Source organism: Acomys minous, assembly GCF_964271855.1.
Source record: "Acomys minous genome assembly, chromosome: 6".
In the NCBI taxonomy this organism is placed as follows: Eukaryota; Metazoa; Chordata; class Mammalia; order Rodentia; family Muridae; genus Acomys; species Acomys minous.
This window is the reverse complement of record NC_140487.1, coordinates 80,522,793-80,536,993: the sequence shown is the minus strand read 5'-3', so window position 1 is coordinate 80,536,993 and position 14,201 is coordinate 80,522,793. Positions and strand designations below refer to the sequence as shown.

The window sequence follows — 14,201 nt, the reverse complement described above, 5'->3', positions numbered from 1 at the left end:
CTGAGGTAAGATGGGGAGCTATCCTGTGGATCAGAGCAAAGACTTTCTCTGTGCTCTGTAGGTAGGGGACCTAGATGTTAGTTAGAACCAGTGGCCTCTCAGTACTGAAGAGTCTATAAAAGAGTGGCAGCCTTCCTTTGTGTCTGTGTAGGGAAAGACTGTGTGGAGCCCAGGTGGAGGCTCAGGAGCTGTGGAATATTTTGCACTAGGGTTGAGTGTCAGAGGTTGTGGGGAGAGGGAACCAGTCTGAAGAGGTAAAAAGTCTGTGCTGTTGACATACATGTTTAGAAGCTCTGCAGAGACACTCCAAGCATGCAGCTAGGTGCTCATTGGTTTTCTCCTTCCTGTATGTGCTCTGTAGCCCAGAGATGGCCAATTCTGGGTCTTTCTTTTTAGTAAAGGGGTGTCAGAGTACATGTACTCTACCACTCCATTATGATGCTGACTGATCTTGGTTTAGAATGCTGTAACGTGAGTGAGAAGACCCTGACAGCATCCTGAGTGCAACTCTATCATGTGGTCAGACTGAACATGAGCAATGCTAACCCTTCTCAGTGTGAGTCTGTCACTAGCACTTTCTAAGTCCATTTTCCTCAATGTACCGCTTGTCTCTCCCTAGGTACCTGAAGGCCCCCTGGGAGACATTGTCCATCACTCACTGCCAGCTCTCACAGGAAGACTTGAATCATCTACCCATAAGCTTGGACCTCATTCCGCTCACACACCTGAACCTCAGTGGTATGGTAGTATCCCATTTTGGTACTAGACCTCTCCACGTTCTTCTGGAAAGAGCTACAGCCACTCTGAAGAGCCTGGAGTTGGAGGGCTGTAGGATGAAGGACTCCCAGATCAGCTCCTTCCTGCCTTCCCTGAGCCAGTGCACCCACCTCACTAAGATCAATTTCTGTGGCAATGACAGTTCCATGGCTGTCCTTCAGGACCTTTTCTATGACACGGAAAATCTAAGGCAGCTGACAGTGGAGCTGTACCCTGTCCCTTGGGAGTGCTGTGATGACATGGGTCATGTCCTCGAAGATAGATGTGCCCAACTCTGCCCTGTGCTCATGGATTTCCTCAGGGCCATAAGGCAGCCCAAGTCTGTGTGCTTTACTACCAATGCCTGCACCATGCTTTATGACTAGAGACTACACTTTTCTTTTTTTGGCAGAGACAGAAATGGGACAGGGCTATTTCTGGGCACTCAGACATGAAGTCCACAGGAGAGCTTTCTCATTAAGCAGACACAGAAGGTTACTGCATAAAGGGGAGTAGGAATATGATGTAGCAGCTTCGTTTGGAAGGGGGAAAGGCATGAAGAACAATGGGACCATCTGGAAAAGTGGTTTAAGAGCCAAGTAGTAGTTGATATAAAAAAGAGAAGCTTTTGTAGTACATGTTAATAAACCAGTTTCCTGAGTCATAATTTTGGATAAATGATCACACCCTGGGCCTCTGGATGCCCAGAGTCTGAGCTCTTTCTCTCCCCACACCATGGAGAATGAATGAGGAGTTCAGTGGTTTCATACCACAGGGATGACATGACAGGAAGAACAACACATACACACACCACCATCACCAACTCCATAAAACCAGCCTGGGTTATTTAGAGAGTTCCAGGTCAGTCGGATTTCCAGAGTGAAACTGTACCTCAGCGAACAAAAAAGGAAAAAAAAGGATTAGTTTTATACCTGAAATGGTAAAGTCTCATCTGGTGTGCTGAAGACCCGAGCTTAACCCTCCATCCCCTCAACACCCTACCACCCTACACTACAGTGGGAATGGTGTGAAAAGCCTGTGTTCTAGCATGGGAGTTGGAGTCAGGAGAGTCAGGCTTTCATGGTCATCAATAGTTATGTAACAAGTAGCAAGTCAGCCTGGGCACAAGTTTACAGCCAGGAAAAACATATTAAAAGACTGATTTGGATCTATGGCAGCTTTTCTGTCATCCCAAAGGCTCTTTGCTTCTTTTACAGTCCTAGGGATTGAAGCATATGCTTCCCCCTCCTGCCTCAGCAACTGAGGAGCTGGGTGCAGGGTGTCATGAATGGGTCCAAGTCTTTCTCCCTAGTCTCTGTTCACTCTCCTGAGGGTGATCTGAATCTGATAATCTGGACACACAAAAATGCTATTTAGGATTAACTGGGTGGAGACTCAACCAAATCAGCCTGTGAGTGACATCCTGTGGTTGGGGGAGGGGCTGTAAAAGGGAGATGGGAATGGCCTCACTGCCATGTTAGTGATCTCTGGTTCTTATTCATTTCTTTTGTGAAGACAAGGTCTCCAGTAGCTCAAGATGATCTCAGCTTCCCTATTTCTGGGAGCACCTTCCCATTCCACCCTGGGGTTACTGGCCTAGCCATCAAATCTGAGGATATTTGCTTTCCTGATGGTTTATAATCTCTTTAAGGATCCTTCATGAATGCTGCTTTATGCTGGCCTAAATCAAATAGTCAATTATGCTATTTTTTACATTTTCATTTTATATGTATGAGAGTTTGTTTGAAGATATGTTTGTAACACACATATGGGTGGAGAGATCAGAAGATGGTGTCTGGACCTTTGGAAAGAGAGGTATATCTTGTGACAGGCAGCCCACCAAAGATACTCATATTGACTCAGTTCATAGCCAGTTATAAGTTTTTATGGAAGCCAGCTGGGACCACACCTAAGAATTCTAGATGCTTGGTGTTAGCCTAACCTGTGAAGAGCACCAATTTTCCACATCAGACAGCTGAAGTGGGACTTCACAGAAGCAAGCTGTCTAAAGGAAGCTAAAATGAGCAGTGTGCTATAAGGATTTCCAAAACAAACAAGCTGAAGTAACTTAGCTATAATATCCTGATTTTAAGTTCCCAGAATAGAGTTGATGAATGTTCCATAGGATTTACCATCAAGGAGATAAAATTCTAGATAAACCTGAAATGACCTCAGCAAGAATAAAAAAAAATTGAGTAATCAAGGCCTTGTCTTGTTCTGTCACAATATGGTGTGGGCTGCCTTTAAGGTACTGGGACTCAAATCCATGTCCTCTAGAAATACAGCCAGTGCTCCAAGTGAAGGAGTGATCATCTTCAGCCCTTCATATAAATAAATATTTCCTTTCATCTGGGCCTAGAGTTTCTGTGTTCTATAAGAAAGCCAGCTAAGCAAGCCATAGGAGAGCAAGGCAGTAAGCAAAAATCCTCCAATGTCCTTTGTATCAGCTCCTGCCTCAAGGTTCCAGCCTTTCCAATTCCTGTCTAGGATTCCTTCAGTGATGGACCACAATGCGGAAATGTAAGACAAAAAACTTGTTCCTCACAGCTTGCTTTGTGTCATAGTGTTTCATTGCAGCAATAGAAACCGGAAGACAAAATCCCTAGGTGGTTTGTTTGTGTGTGTGTGTATAGCCTTGGCTGTCCTGGAATTCACAGTGATCGCCAGCTTCTGCCTCCGTCTCCCAAGTGCTGGGATTAAAGGCATGCACCACCACCGCCCAGCTATCCCTTGATGTTTTATAAAGATTTTGTGTGCACATCTATTGTCAGAAACAGTAACCACAAACTGACTAACACCAAAAGCCATGTGGGTCACATAGGAGTAAGACTCAGCCATGTATATTGTCTCACAACTGCTTTTTTCAGATGGGGATTCTCTCAGTAGCCTTGGCTATCCTGGAACTGTCTGTAGACCAGGGTGGCATAGAACTCAGAAAACCATGTCTCTAGGCCACTCAAGTGCTGGGATTATAGTTGTGTGGTACCATAACCTGCCATGTCTTTTTTTCTATGACTGGATCAGCTCTGCCTTTGATTGGAACCTAGCAAGATGTGAGGAAAGCTGCCTTTCCAAGTGGTATTTATTTGCTGACCTAAGCCAGATGTGTATGAGGAGTCTGTCATTCATTGTTTGTCGCAAGATTAATGCAGGAGTTGAAATATATTGTCAAGGACTGTCTTCACCACTCTAGAAGTCTCCTCCCTTTTCTTCCTGGTGCTAGGAATTGAGGGTACATGGCCCCATGCCTGGCTGGCATTCAGTCCATCCCCTATGTTAAAGCAGTCTTGCATTTTAAGTGTGACTCAACCCTTATGCTAAACTTGAGTCCATCTAGTCATTTCTCTGATTGGAAAAGAAGAGCATGAGATTAGGAAGATGCTGAGGTCTTTGAGCCCAGGTATCACAATCTTCTGTTTGTAGGTTTATTTCATAAAAATATATTATCAATATGTGTGTGTGCATGTGTGTATGTATGTGTGTGTGCGTGTGTGTGTGTGTGTGCGCGCGCGCGCGTGCTCAAGTGTGTGTGAAGCCTCATGGTGCATTGCAGGCCCTCAGGCTTTCTACACAGCATATTTGCAAGGAAACACATCCACAATCCTGTCCATGGATTATTATAAAAGTTTATAATGTGCTAATAAATTAAACACCTTTTGAATATGTATTGACTCCTAAAAGATATGACTAACCAGTCAAGAAATACACAGTAGAGTAAGAACACAATCAACCCAGGACCACCAGAATCCAGCAGTACCACCAGCACAACAAGCCCTGGAGATACTAGACCATCTGACACACAATAGAAGGATTTCAAATGTGAGATTATAAAAATGATAGAGGCCTTAAAGGATGAAAATAAATCCCCCAAACTAGAACAGGAATACACCAAGAAAGAGATGAAAGAATTGAATGAATCACTTAAAGAAACTACACTCAAACAGGAGAAAGAAATAAACAATAGGTGTCAAGATCTAAAAATGGAAATAGAAGCTATGAAGAAAACACAATCAGAGATAATCTTGGAAAAAGAAAACCTAAAGAAGAGGACGGGATCTACAGACACAAACATTTCCAAAAGAATTTAAGAGATAGAAGAAAGAATATCAGGGATAGAAGCTATGAATGAAGAAATGGACAGAAAAGTCAAAGAAAAATTTAAATCTAAAAAGCTCCTGACACAGAATATCCAAGAAATCTGAAACACTATGAAGAGACCAAATCTAAGAATTACTGCAATAGAAGAAAAAGAAGACTTCCAACTGCATGCCCAGAAAATATTTTCAGTAGAATCATTGAAGAAAACTTCCCTAACCTAAAGAAAGAAATGCCCATAAATATACAATCAGCCTATAGAACTCCAAATAGATGGAACCAAAAAAGAAAATCCTCCCACCACATAATAATCCAAACACTAAATGTACAGAACAAAGAAATAATATTAAAAGCCGCAAAAGAAAAAGGTCATTACATATAAAGGCAAACTTATCAGAATTACATCTGACTTCTCAACAGAGACTATGAAAGCCAGAAGGGCCTGGATTGACATCATACAGACACTAAGAGACCACAGATACCAACGTAGACTCCTATATCCAGTAAAACTTTCAATCAGCCTAGACAGTGAAAGTAAAATATTCGATGAAAAAAACTAACAAAGAAACAACAACAACCACAAAAACAAGTTCAAACTGTACCTAACCACAAATCCAGCTCTCCAGAAGGAAATAGAAGGAAAACTCCAACCCAAGGAAAGTAACTTATACAGGAAAATGAAGGAAATAAGTAACACCACATCCACAAAAGCAAAAGAAAGGAAGTGTGCTGTCTCTCTTTCTCTTTCACACACACACACACACACACACACACACACACACACACACACATACACAGAGAGAGAGAGAGAGAGAGAGAGAGAGAGAGAGAGAGAGAGAGAGAGAGAACCACGACCAACCCCAAAATAATAGGTAACCATGGGTCATTGATATCTGCCAATATCAATGGCCTCAATTCCCCAATGAAAAGACACAGGCTAACAGAATGGCTATGAAAACAAGTCCCATCAATCTGCTGATGTACAATAAACACACCTCAGTAATAAAGATAAATATTACCTTAGAGTAAAGGGCTGAAAAAAAGTTACTCCAAACAAACAGACCCAAGAAACAAGCTGGAGTAGCCATTCTAGTATCTAATAAAATAGACTGTCAACCAAAAGCTAATCAAAAGAGATGGGGAAGGATACTTCATACTCTTCAAAGGAAAAATACACCAAGATGATATCTCAAACTTAACCATCTATGCCCCCAAAACAGGAGCACCAACATTCATAGAAAATATTAAATCTTAAATCACATATTGAACCCCACATATAAATAGTGAGAGACTTCAACACCCTACTCTCACCAATAGATAGATCATAGTGGCAAAAACGAAATAGCAAAACAATGAAACTAATAGATGTCACGATTCAAATGGACCTAATGGACATATACCGAACTTTTCACCCAAACACGAAAGAATTCACCTTCTTCTCAGCACCTCATGGAACCTTCTCCAAAATAGACCATATAATTGGTCACAAAGCAAACCTCAATAGATATAAAAAGTTCAAAATAATCCCTTGCATCTTATCAGAACATCATGTGTTAAAGCTGGAACACAATAACAACATAAACAACAGAAAGCCTTGTGGAAACTGAACAAATACCTATTCAATGATATCTGGTTAAGGGACTAAATAAAAAAAGACCTCAATTAACATTTTTAAATCATCATGTCTTGGTTTCAAATTCCTAATTCTTCCCTCTGGTGTGTGAATATCTCGCTAAATCACAGCCAGGGGCTATACAGAGGAACCACACCCATCCTCAAACTAAGTATCTAGCCAACTCAGACCCTTCTTGAAGTTTTGTCCACATTGGGTTACACATATTTCCTCCTCCTCTAAACACCAGACTTTGTTTATTTGCCCCTATAGATAATCAATATTACATTTTTTTCTTTTTTGAGACAGAGTTTCTCTGTGTAGCTTTGGCTGTCTTGGACTGACTTTGTAGACCACCTGGCCTTGAACTCACAGTGATCCCTACAATTTAGTATGTTTCTAATCCTTCAGTTACAAGGAATAGGGCTTTGGTTGTTACCACCTTTTTTTTCCGAGTCAGGGTCTCTTTGGAGCCTTGGCTGTCCTGGACTCACTTTGTAGACCAGGCTGGCCTCAAACTCACAGCGATCTGCCCACCTCTGCCTCCCGAGTGCTGGGATTAAAGGCGTGCACCACCACGCCCGGCTCTGGTTGTTCCCACCTTTAATCACAACTCTTGTGAGGCATCAGTCTTTAATCCTATGGTTAATTTTAGTAAATCCTGTCTTAGAGGAAAGGTGTGTGTTAGGGCTCAACCATGCCAAACAAAAGACAGATAATAATCTCAGGATCTCATTGGAATCAAATAGTTTTTTATAGTTCACAATCTCAGGTTTAACATTGGGATCAAATATTTCACACACTAAGATCTGAATCAATCAACCTACAGTAGGAAAACTCAATCTTTAATTGGATTAAGAGGGTGGAGACTCATTGGATCAATCAGATAGGAGCCTGTGGAAGGGAGGTGGGGCTACATGGGGAGGGGCAATGTGGAAGGTGTATAAAAGGCTCAGAGGAGTAGAAGATCACATTTCTTGAGCCTGGAGTTGCTGCCTGACCCTGCCTGGTATAGGAGTTCATATCAGGTAAGTCACTCACCTCTATCAGGAGGCTTCTTGCATGTTGGACTAGCCTTATCACCATCAAGTTTCAGTTACAATTCCAATTTAGAATTTTTAATGTGTGTATACTTGGCTTTAATGAGAAATTGTCATTATATGGGAATGGTACATGTCAGTTTCTTTGTTCTCTTGAGTTTTCAGAGACAGGGTTTCAACTAAGCAAGGCTGGCCTTGAACTCTAGATCCTTCTGGCTCTGTCCAGGTTTCTAAGCTCAGTTTAGAATTTCAGTTAGAATCCTTTTTTCTAATTTAATCCTTTTACAGTATCTTAATTCATGTTTTACAGAGTATGGTTTTGCCTTTGTGGGAACTGAAATTTTCTCTTAATTGTAGCCTACAGTTTTGGGGATGGCTTTATGCCAGAGCCACAAGTAACAGCTGATCATGAAACCGAGGCAGCAGGAATAGAGTTATTTCAGCCTTGAATAAGATCTCCCTCTCTGTGCCTTTCTTTCTGTCTGTCTGTCTGTCTGTCTGTCTGTCTGTCTGTGTCTCTCTCTCTCTCTCTCTCTCTCTCTCTCTCTCTCTCTCTCTCTCTCTCTCTCTCTCTCTCTCTCTCTCCTATACAAAGCAGGAGCCAGATAGCTTATACCAACCAGAATTGGAAACTCAAATTAATGTCCGAAGCAACATAAATGATCACATTCTGGCCTTGACTCGACTGCATGAAGTAACCTTGTTTGTACTTAAAGTTAAACAAAATGAAACAGATGACTTGGGAATGCGACTAAATGTTAGAACACTTGCACAGTGGGAACCCATGCCACTATACAATTTTAATGAAGACATTTAAAATATTTTTTTTAGGGGTAACATATTGAGAAAGTTTTGTCTACTTGTCTTGGCTGTTATGGTCTCATGTTTTAGACCAGAATGGCCTTGACCTCAAATTGATCCACCTGCCTCTGCCTTCTTGTGTGCTGGGATTAAAGCACGCACACCATGCCCAGCTCTTTTTTGCTTTCTTAAAACAAGGGTTCTCTGTGTTACCTTGTCTATCCTGGGCTCACTTTGTAGATATGGCAGGCCTGAACACATATAGATCCACCTTAACTGCTTTCCAGATTGCAGGGACTACAATCATGCACTATTCTGCCCAGCTGACATAGAATTATTTTGCTTGATTTCCCCTAACCTAGACTAGCCTGAAATAAACTATATAGATTAGACTGACCCAGAATGCTTGTGATTCTTGTACCGAAGAGCTGGGTTAATTGGTTCCTGGTAGCTTGTGTGGCATCTATGCAATATTTTAAAGCACCTGCATTAGCAATGAATGTTGGGGAAAAAGACAATCCCAATGCTCCTTTTCACAGGCAGGAACATGGGGAGTTGGCACAGGCATGGGTTATATATGAGATCAACATATGATTATAAGGTAGCCAATTTCACTCAAGACTCCTTTGTAGGCAACACCAACACAAAATGTAAAAGTTTAAAACATAAAACCAAACAAACTTAAGAATTTTTATTTTTTTGTTATCATTTCCTTTCTTTTTCTGAAGCCCAATTCAACATGGGAAATCCTCCTTGTAGCTTCAGGGCAGTTTGGTTTCTTATCTAAGACTCATATTTAGCAGGTGCTATAATTTCACAGCTTGGATTTCCAGTTGCTTTTTGGGAAAGTTGCATGTCTCACTGAGGTTTTGAATTTCAGATATGATCTGACTGTGTGGCCTGGTGGCCTTTAGTTTATGGACATTTTACTGTATTCCCCAAATTAATACAATATAGCCCACTGCTCCCTCACTGGTCTCTGAAAGGAACAGAAGGCAGTGCGTGCTGACAGGTGTCTCACATATTTACTCAGACTTCCCAGGATGTATCAGTATATTGAGAGAAAAAGCATAAAGGTTGGGAATGTCACAGCACAGAGTACATTTTGAGGGCCTGGAAAGTTGTTCAGTGTCTTTTCCTGTACCAAGAGACTGGTCGAACTATATGCTCTTGAATAACCCTTGTGAGTAGGCATGAGATTCAGAGGAGCAGAGGTGGGTTCCTAGTTGGACAGCCCATCATTATTTTGTGCATATGTAGAATCTTACAAGAGAGAATACATGATGAGATCAATGGACATTTGGCTTTGAGATGAGCAGACTGGCTGATTAGGAATTCTGAGTTTCCCACTATTCCCATAGCGTGGACTCTAGTCCCCTCAAGAATGTGATATGTGACAAATAGAAAATTCCACATATTAGCCTGAAACTATGTCTTCTAATGTTTCAACAGGTCCCTCTGACAGAACATCTATCAGGATAAGGATGCACAACCCTCTCACACTTGTGCAGCTGGCCATGCAGGGACTGCTGAGGAATGATGCTGCATCCATCTCTGCTCTGGAGAACCTGCCCATTGAGCTCTTCCCACCACTGTTCAAGCAGGCCTTCGATGGCAGACACACAAAAATATTGAAGGCAATGGTGGCAGCCTGGCCCTTTCCCTGCCTTCCAGTGGGGGTACTGATGAAGACTGCTGAAGTGGAGACCTTGCAAGCTGTGCTGGATGGCATAGACATTCTGCTAATGCAGAAGGCTCATCCCAGGTAAGCAAGGCCCAAGGAGGCTAGAAGGTAAGACACAGGTGAGGTCAAGGGGAATGGGGTCAAAGTGGGCAGAATAATCTGATGTCCTCGGCTCAGAGGTCTGTGGAAATACTGCTCAAGTTGAGAGCTGATATAATGACAGTCAGGAATGGAGGACAGTTCAGAGTATATATACCCCAAGTAGAATGAGGCTTTCCCTGTCTCTCTTCGATATGGAAGAGACAAGTCCACAGATACTAAATGGAGGGAAGCAGGACATGTCTGAAGATGTGGCTTCAGTCCTTGCCTGGCAGGTGTGAGGGGCTATGTTGGAGCTGACATATTCGGGTAGAAACTGCCTACATTTTGGTTACTGGTTTACAGTATAAAACTTCACATTTTTCCCTAACAGACGATGCAAGCTTCAAGTGCTCGACTTAAGGAAAGTGCACCAGAATTTCTGGGATATATGGGCTGGAAGAGAAGATGGAGCCCGTTCAGCAGAGAAAGGAAGCAAGAAGCAAGTAATAAAACGCCTTCCTAGAAATTCCCAGAGGCAGCCTTTGAAGTTGGTCACAGACCTCAGGCTCTGCAACCAGTTGGAAGAACAACAAAAGTGCTTGTTGCAGTGGGCCCAGAAGAAAAACGGCTCTATACAGATGTGCTGTCTTAAGATGCAGATCTGTGACTCCCCTACAGAGATGGTCAGGGAAGTCCTGGACATTTTCAAGCCACACTACATTGACGAATTGGAACTACTTATATACCAGGTCCGGCCCTTCCTCGGTGGCTTTGCACCTTACCTTGGCCTGATGAGAAATCTTCGCACTTTGCATCTTAGTCTAGCCTATCTGAACACAGATAGGGTACCCATAGAGAAGTGTCTTAACAAGTTCCTTACTCAGTTCTCCAAACTCAACTGCCTCCAGCATCTCTACATGAATGGCATCAACCTTTTCACTGACAACATGAAACAGTTGTGCAGGTAAGGAAGGATGGTGAGCTGTTTCTGCCATGTCAAGAAACCTTTCCTTTTGAGCATTAGTGGGCACCTGAATTGTGCCAGTTAATAACTCATTATAGTATCTAAGTGTGTATTGTTTCCATGTATTTATTGATTTTGTATTATCAAACATGACTACTCTGTGTAGTGTTGGATGTCCTGGACTCGTTTTGTAGACCAGGCTGACCTCAAACTCACAGCAGTTTGCCTGCCTCCTTGTGTGCAGTGCTGGGATTGAAGATGTGTGCCACAACACCCAGTGCTTCTTTCCTTCTTATTTGAACTCATTCTTTCAGTTCCCATTCATTTAGCAGAGTCTGAGCTGGAGTAGGAGATGGATACAGAGCTGCATTACAAATATGACAACTGCAAAAGTGGGTCAGATGCACTGAGTGATGTTTGGGTATTCCTCTTTCTGATCCCCATCTAAGATGATGAAGGAGAAAGGACAGAGCAGAGTGCCCTGAGCTGGTGAGGACCCACATCTGTGGTTCCAAGTGGAGTTCTTTACCCTGATCTCTGTAAATAGAAACCAGTTTGTTCCTTCATTAATGTCTCTCTCAGCCTTTGATTTCCCTTGGAGGGAAGGATGATTTAAATGTAGGTTGGGACCTAGTAGATGGAAACTAGTGACAGTGGCATATGGTTTCATCAGTTCCAAGGGTGGGGCACTGATATGCTGGATACAGGTTGTCCTAGATAACAAGGAGAAGCATGATCTGTGGTGGACACATGCCATGACCTTTCTGTTATCCTCCTTTCTGGCTATGCCTTCCTGGACCGATGAAGCAAGATGTAATTGTCTCTTTTACAGAATGATGATTGGCAGTTGTAGATGTGTGATTTTTAAAAAGAATTATTTATTATGATATATACAGTGCTCACCTGCATTTACACCTGCAGGCCTGAAGAGGGCATTAGATCACTTCATACATGGTATGAGCCACCACGTGGTTGCTGGGAATTGAACTCAGGACCTCTGGAAGAGCAATCAGTGCTCTTAACCTCTGAGCCATCTCTCAGGTCCTAGATGTGTTTTCTAAATCATCACATTTTATGGTGTTATGCCCCAGAAGACAGTAATATGAGCAGACACCTATGAGCTCTTCATCCAATGCTCACCTTCAGCATAAGCATAGATTTACTGTGCATATGTGACCCCATCTTTCCCATTGTCAACCTTACTGATATACTCCAATACCATGAGCCAGAACTAATTTCTTCTTATTTCCCCAGATGCCTGAAGACCCAGTTCGAGTCCTTGTCTATGATACTCTGCCATCTCTCACAGTCAGATTTGAAATACTTGTCACGACGTCAGAGTTTCTGTCGACTGAAACACCTGGACTTCAGTGGTATATTCTTATCCACGTCCCATCCCACAGGTCTCCGACTTCTCCTTGAGAATGTAGCAGACACTCTGGAGACCCTGAAGTTAGACAACTGCAGTCTGGAGGACTCTCACCTCTGTGTCCTGCTGCCTGCCCTGAGCCAGTGTTCCCAGCTCACCAGAGTCAATTTCTATGACAATCTCTTCTCCAGTGCTGCAGTGAAGGACCTTCTGCAACGCATTGCCAATCTAAACAAGCTGAGAGTAGAGCTCTACCCTGCCCCTCTAGAGTGCTATGATCACCGTGGTCATATCCTTGTGGAAACATTTGGCCAACAATGTCCTGGCCTACTGGACATACTCATGGCCAAAAGGCAGCCAAAGACAATTGTCTTTGCTACAGCCCTGTGCTTTATATGTCATCAGCGCTGTGTCTATAATGGGAAGACCAGACTATGTCCATGTTGGCAATAAATAGGAGAAGGTTGCTTCTGGATGCTGAGAATTCAAAATCAAGCAGAAACACTTTCATTAAGGGCTCCCTGAACATGTGACTTTAGACACAGTTTGGTGTTTCAGGACATTTGATTCCATTGTGAACCTGAGATAGTGAACTCAGTAAAACCTGTTTGTAGTTGTAAAGATGTTCAACCCCAACACGGCACCTTTAATTCAAAACCTTATGTTTATCATAAACAGGTGGTTATGAAGTGGTCAACCCCAGCACACATCTTTAATCCAAGAGGTTTCTGTAAATAAGAGCTAAATAAAATGAACCCTAGGTCAAGAGGCAGAGCAAGTACCCAGCTGACAGCAATCCAGGAGAAAGGGCGGGACTTTGGGAAAAGGGTATATAAGACTGAATGGAAAAGAAGAGGCTTTGGGCTTTTTCTTCTTCTATGTGAGTTGAGTAGGAAGGTCAGCTATGTGCTTTCTCTGTCTCTCTGAGCTAGCATGTTTACACCCCAGCATCTGGCTTCTGAGTCTTCATTGGAAAAATAGAATGTATGGGAGCTCATTTAGAAAACATCATCTTGGCACTCCAAAGAGTGGCACAAGCACACAGACAAATCTCTCATGCTAGGGACAAACTGAGAAGCCACCAAATTTGGTAAGTCATCCAGGAAGTATTCCAGGAGAGAGTTTGTGATGGGAAATCCCATAATAATGGGCTTTAGAACCCTATAGAAGGTTCCTTTAGATGGCTTGAAAAACATCAGAAAATAAAAAGGAAAATGGCCTAACTATAGATTGTCCCAATACCAGTCATGACTATTTTCATTTTGGTATTATTTTTCCTTCATTATTAATAGCCATAATGGCTTTTTGTACTTATTTAATGATAAAGCAGATTAATAAAATATAAGTCTTAGGAGTTAAATTAGAGATGCTTATAAAGAAGAATAATAAAAACACTCAGATTCATAGAGAGGATTTTACACAAAAGTGTACCACACCATGACAGAACAAAATGAAAGTGGGTAGACCAAGATTGTTTGAATGTCAACCTTAGCTAATCCACTTACTAAACAAGACCTATTAATAGATGATCGGCACTCGAAGGTTCATAATGAAGGATATGTAATCCATAGACATTAGATTTGAGGATATTTTTTTTGAGACAAGATTTCTCTGTGTAGCCTTGACTGTCCTGGACTCACTTTGTAGACCAGGCTGGCCTCGAACTTACAGCGATCCGCCTGCCTCTGCCTCCCGAGTGCTGGGATTAAAGGCGTGCGCCACCACGCCCGGCAGATTTGAGGATTTTTAAGAGAGCAGTCATCTCTTATGAATGCATTCATCTTATGTAAAGCAGATTC

At 42.3% G+C, this 14,201-nt stretch overlaps 2 protein-coding genes across 2 annotated transcripts in view; one reads left to right on the top strand and one right to left on the bottom strand.

Annotated features, from left to right (window-relative positions):
* The window catches only part of LOC311600663 (PRAME family member 12-like), a 300,082-nt gene extending 290,019 nt beyond the window's left edge, over nt 1-10,063 (bottom strand). Inside the window, exon 1 of the mRNA XM_084787629.1 lies at nt 9,832-10,063. Coding sequence (XP_084643755.1) covers nt 9,832-10,042 — 211 coding nt within the window. The 5' untranslated portion in view covers nt 10,043-10,063. The remainder of the gene's footprint in view (nt 1-9,831) is intronic.
* Nucleotides 10,064-10,281: 218 nt separating this feature from the next.
* Nucleotides 10,282-12,855, top strand: LOC311599674 (PRAME family member 12-like; the record flags this gene model as incomplete). Its single annotated transcript, XM_084785686.1, has 3 exons — nt 10,282-10,364; nt 10,461-11,033; nt 12,288-12,855. 3 exons carry the CDS (start codon nt 10,282-10,284, stop codon nt 12,853-12,855), a joined length of 1,224 nt encoding a protein of 407 aa, XP_084641812.1.
* Between the last annotated feature and the right edge of the window lie 1,346 nt (nt 12,856-14,201).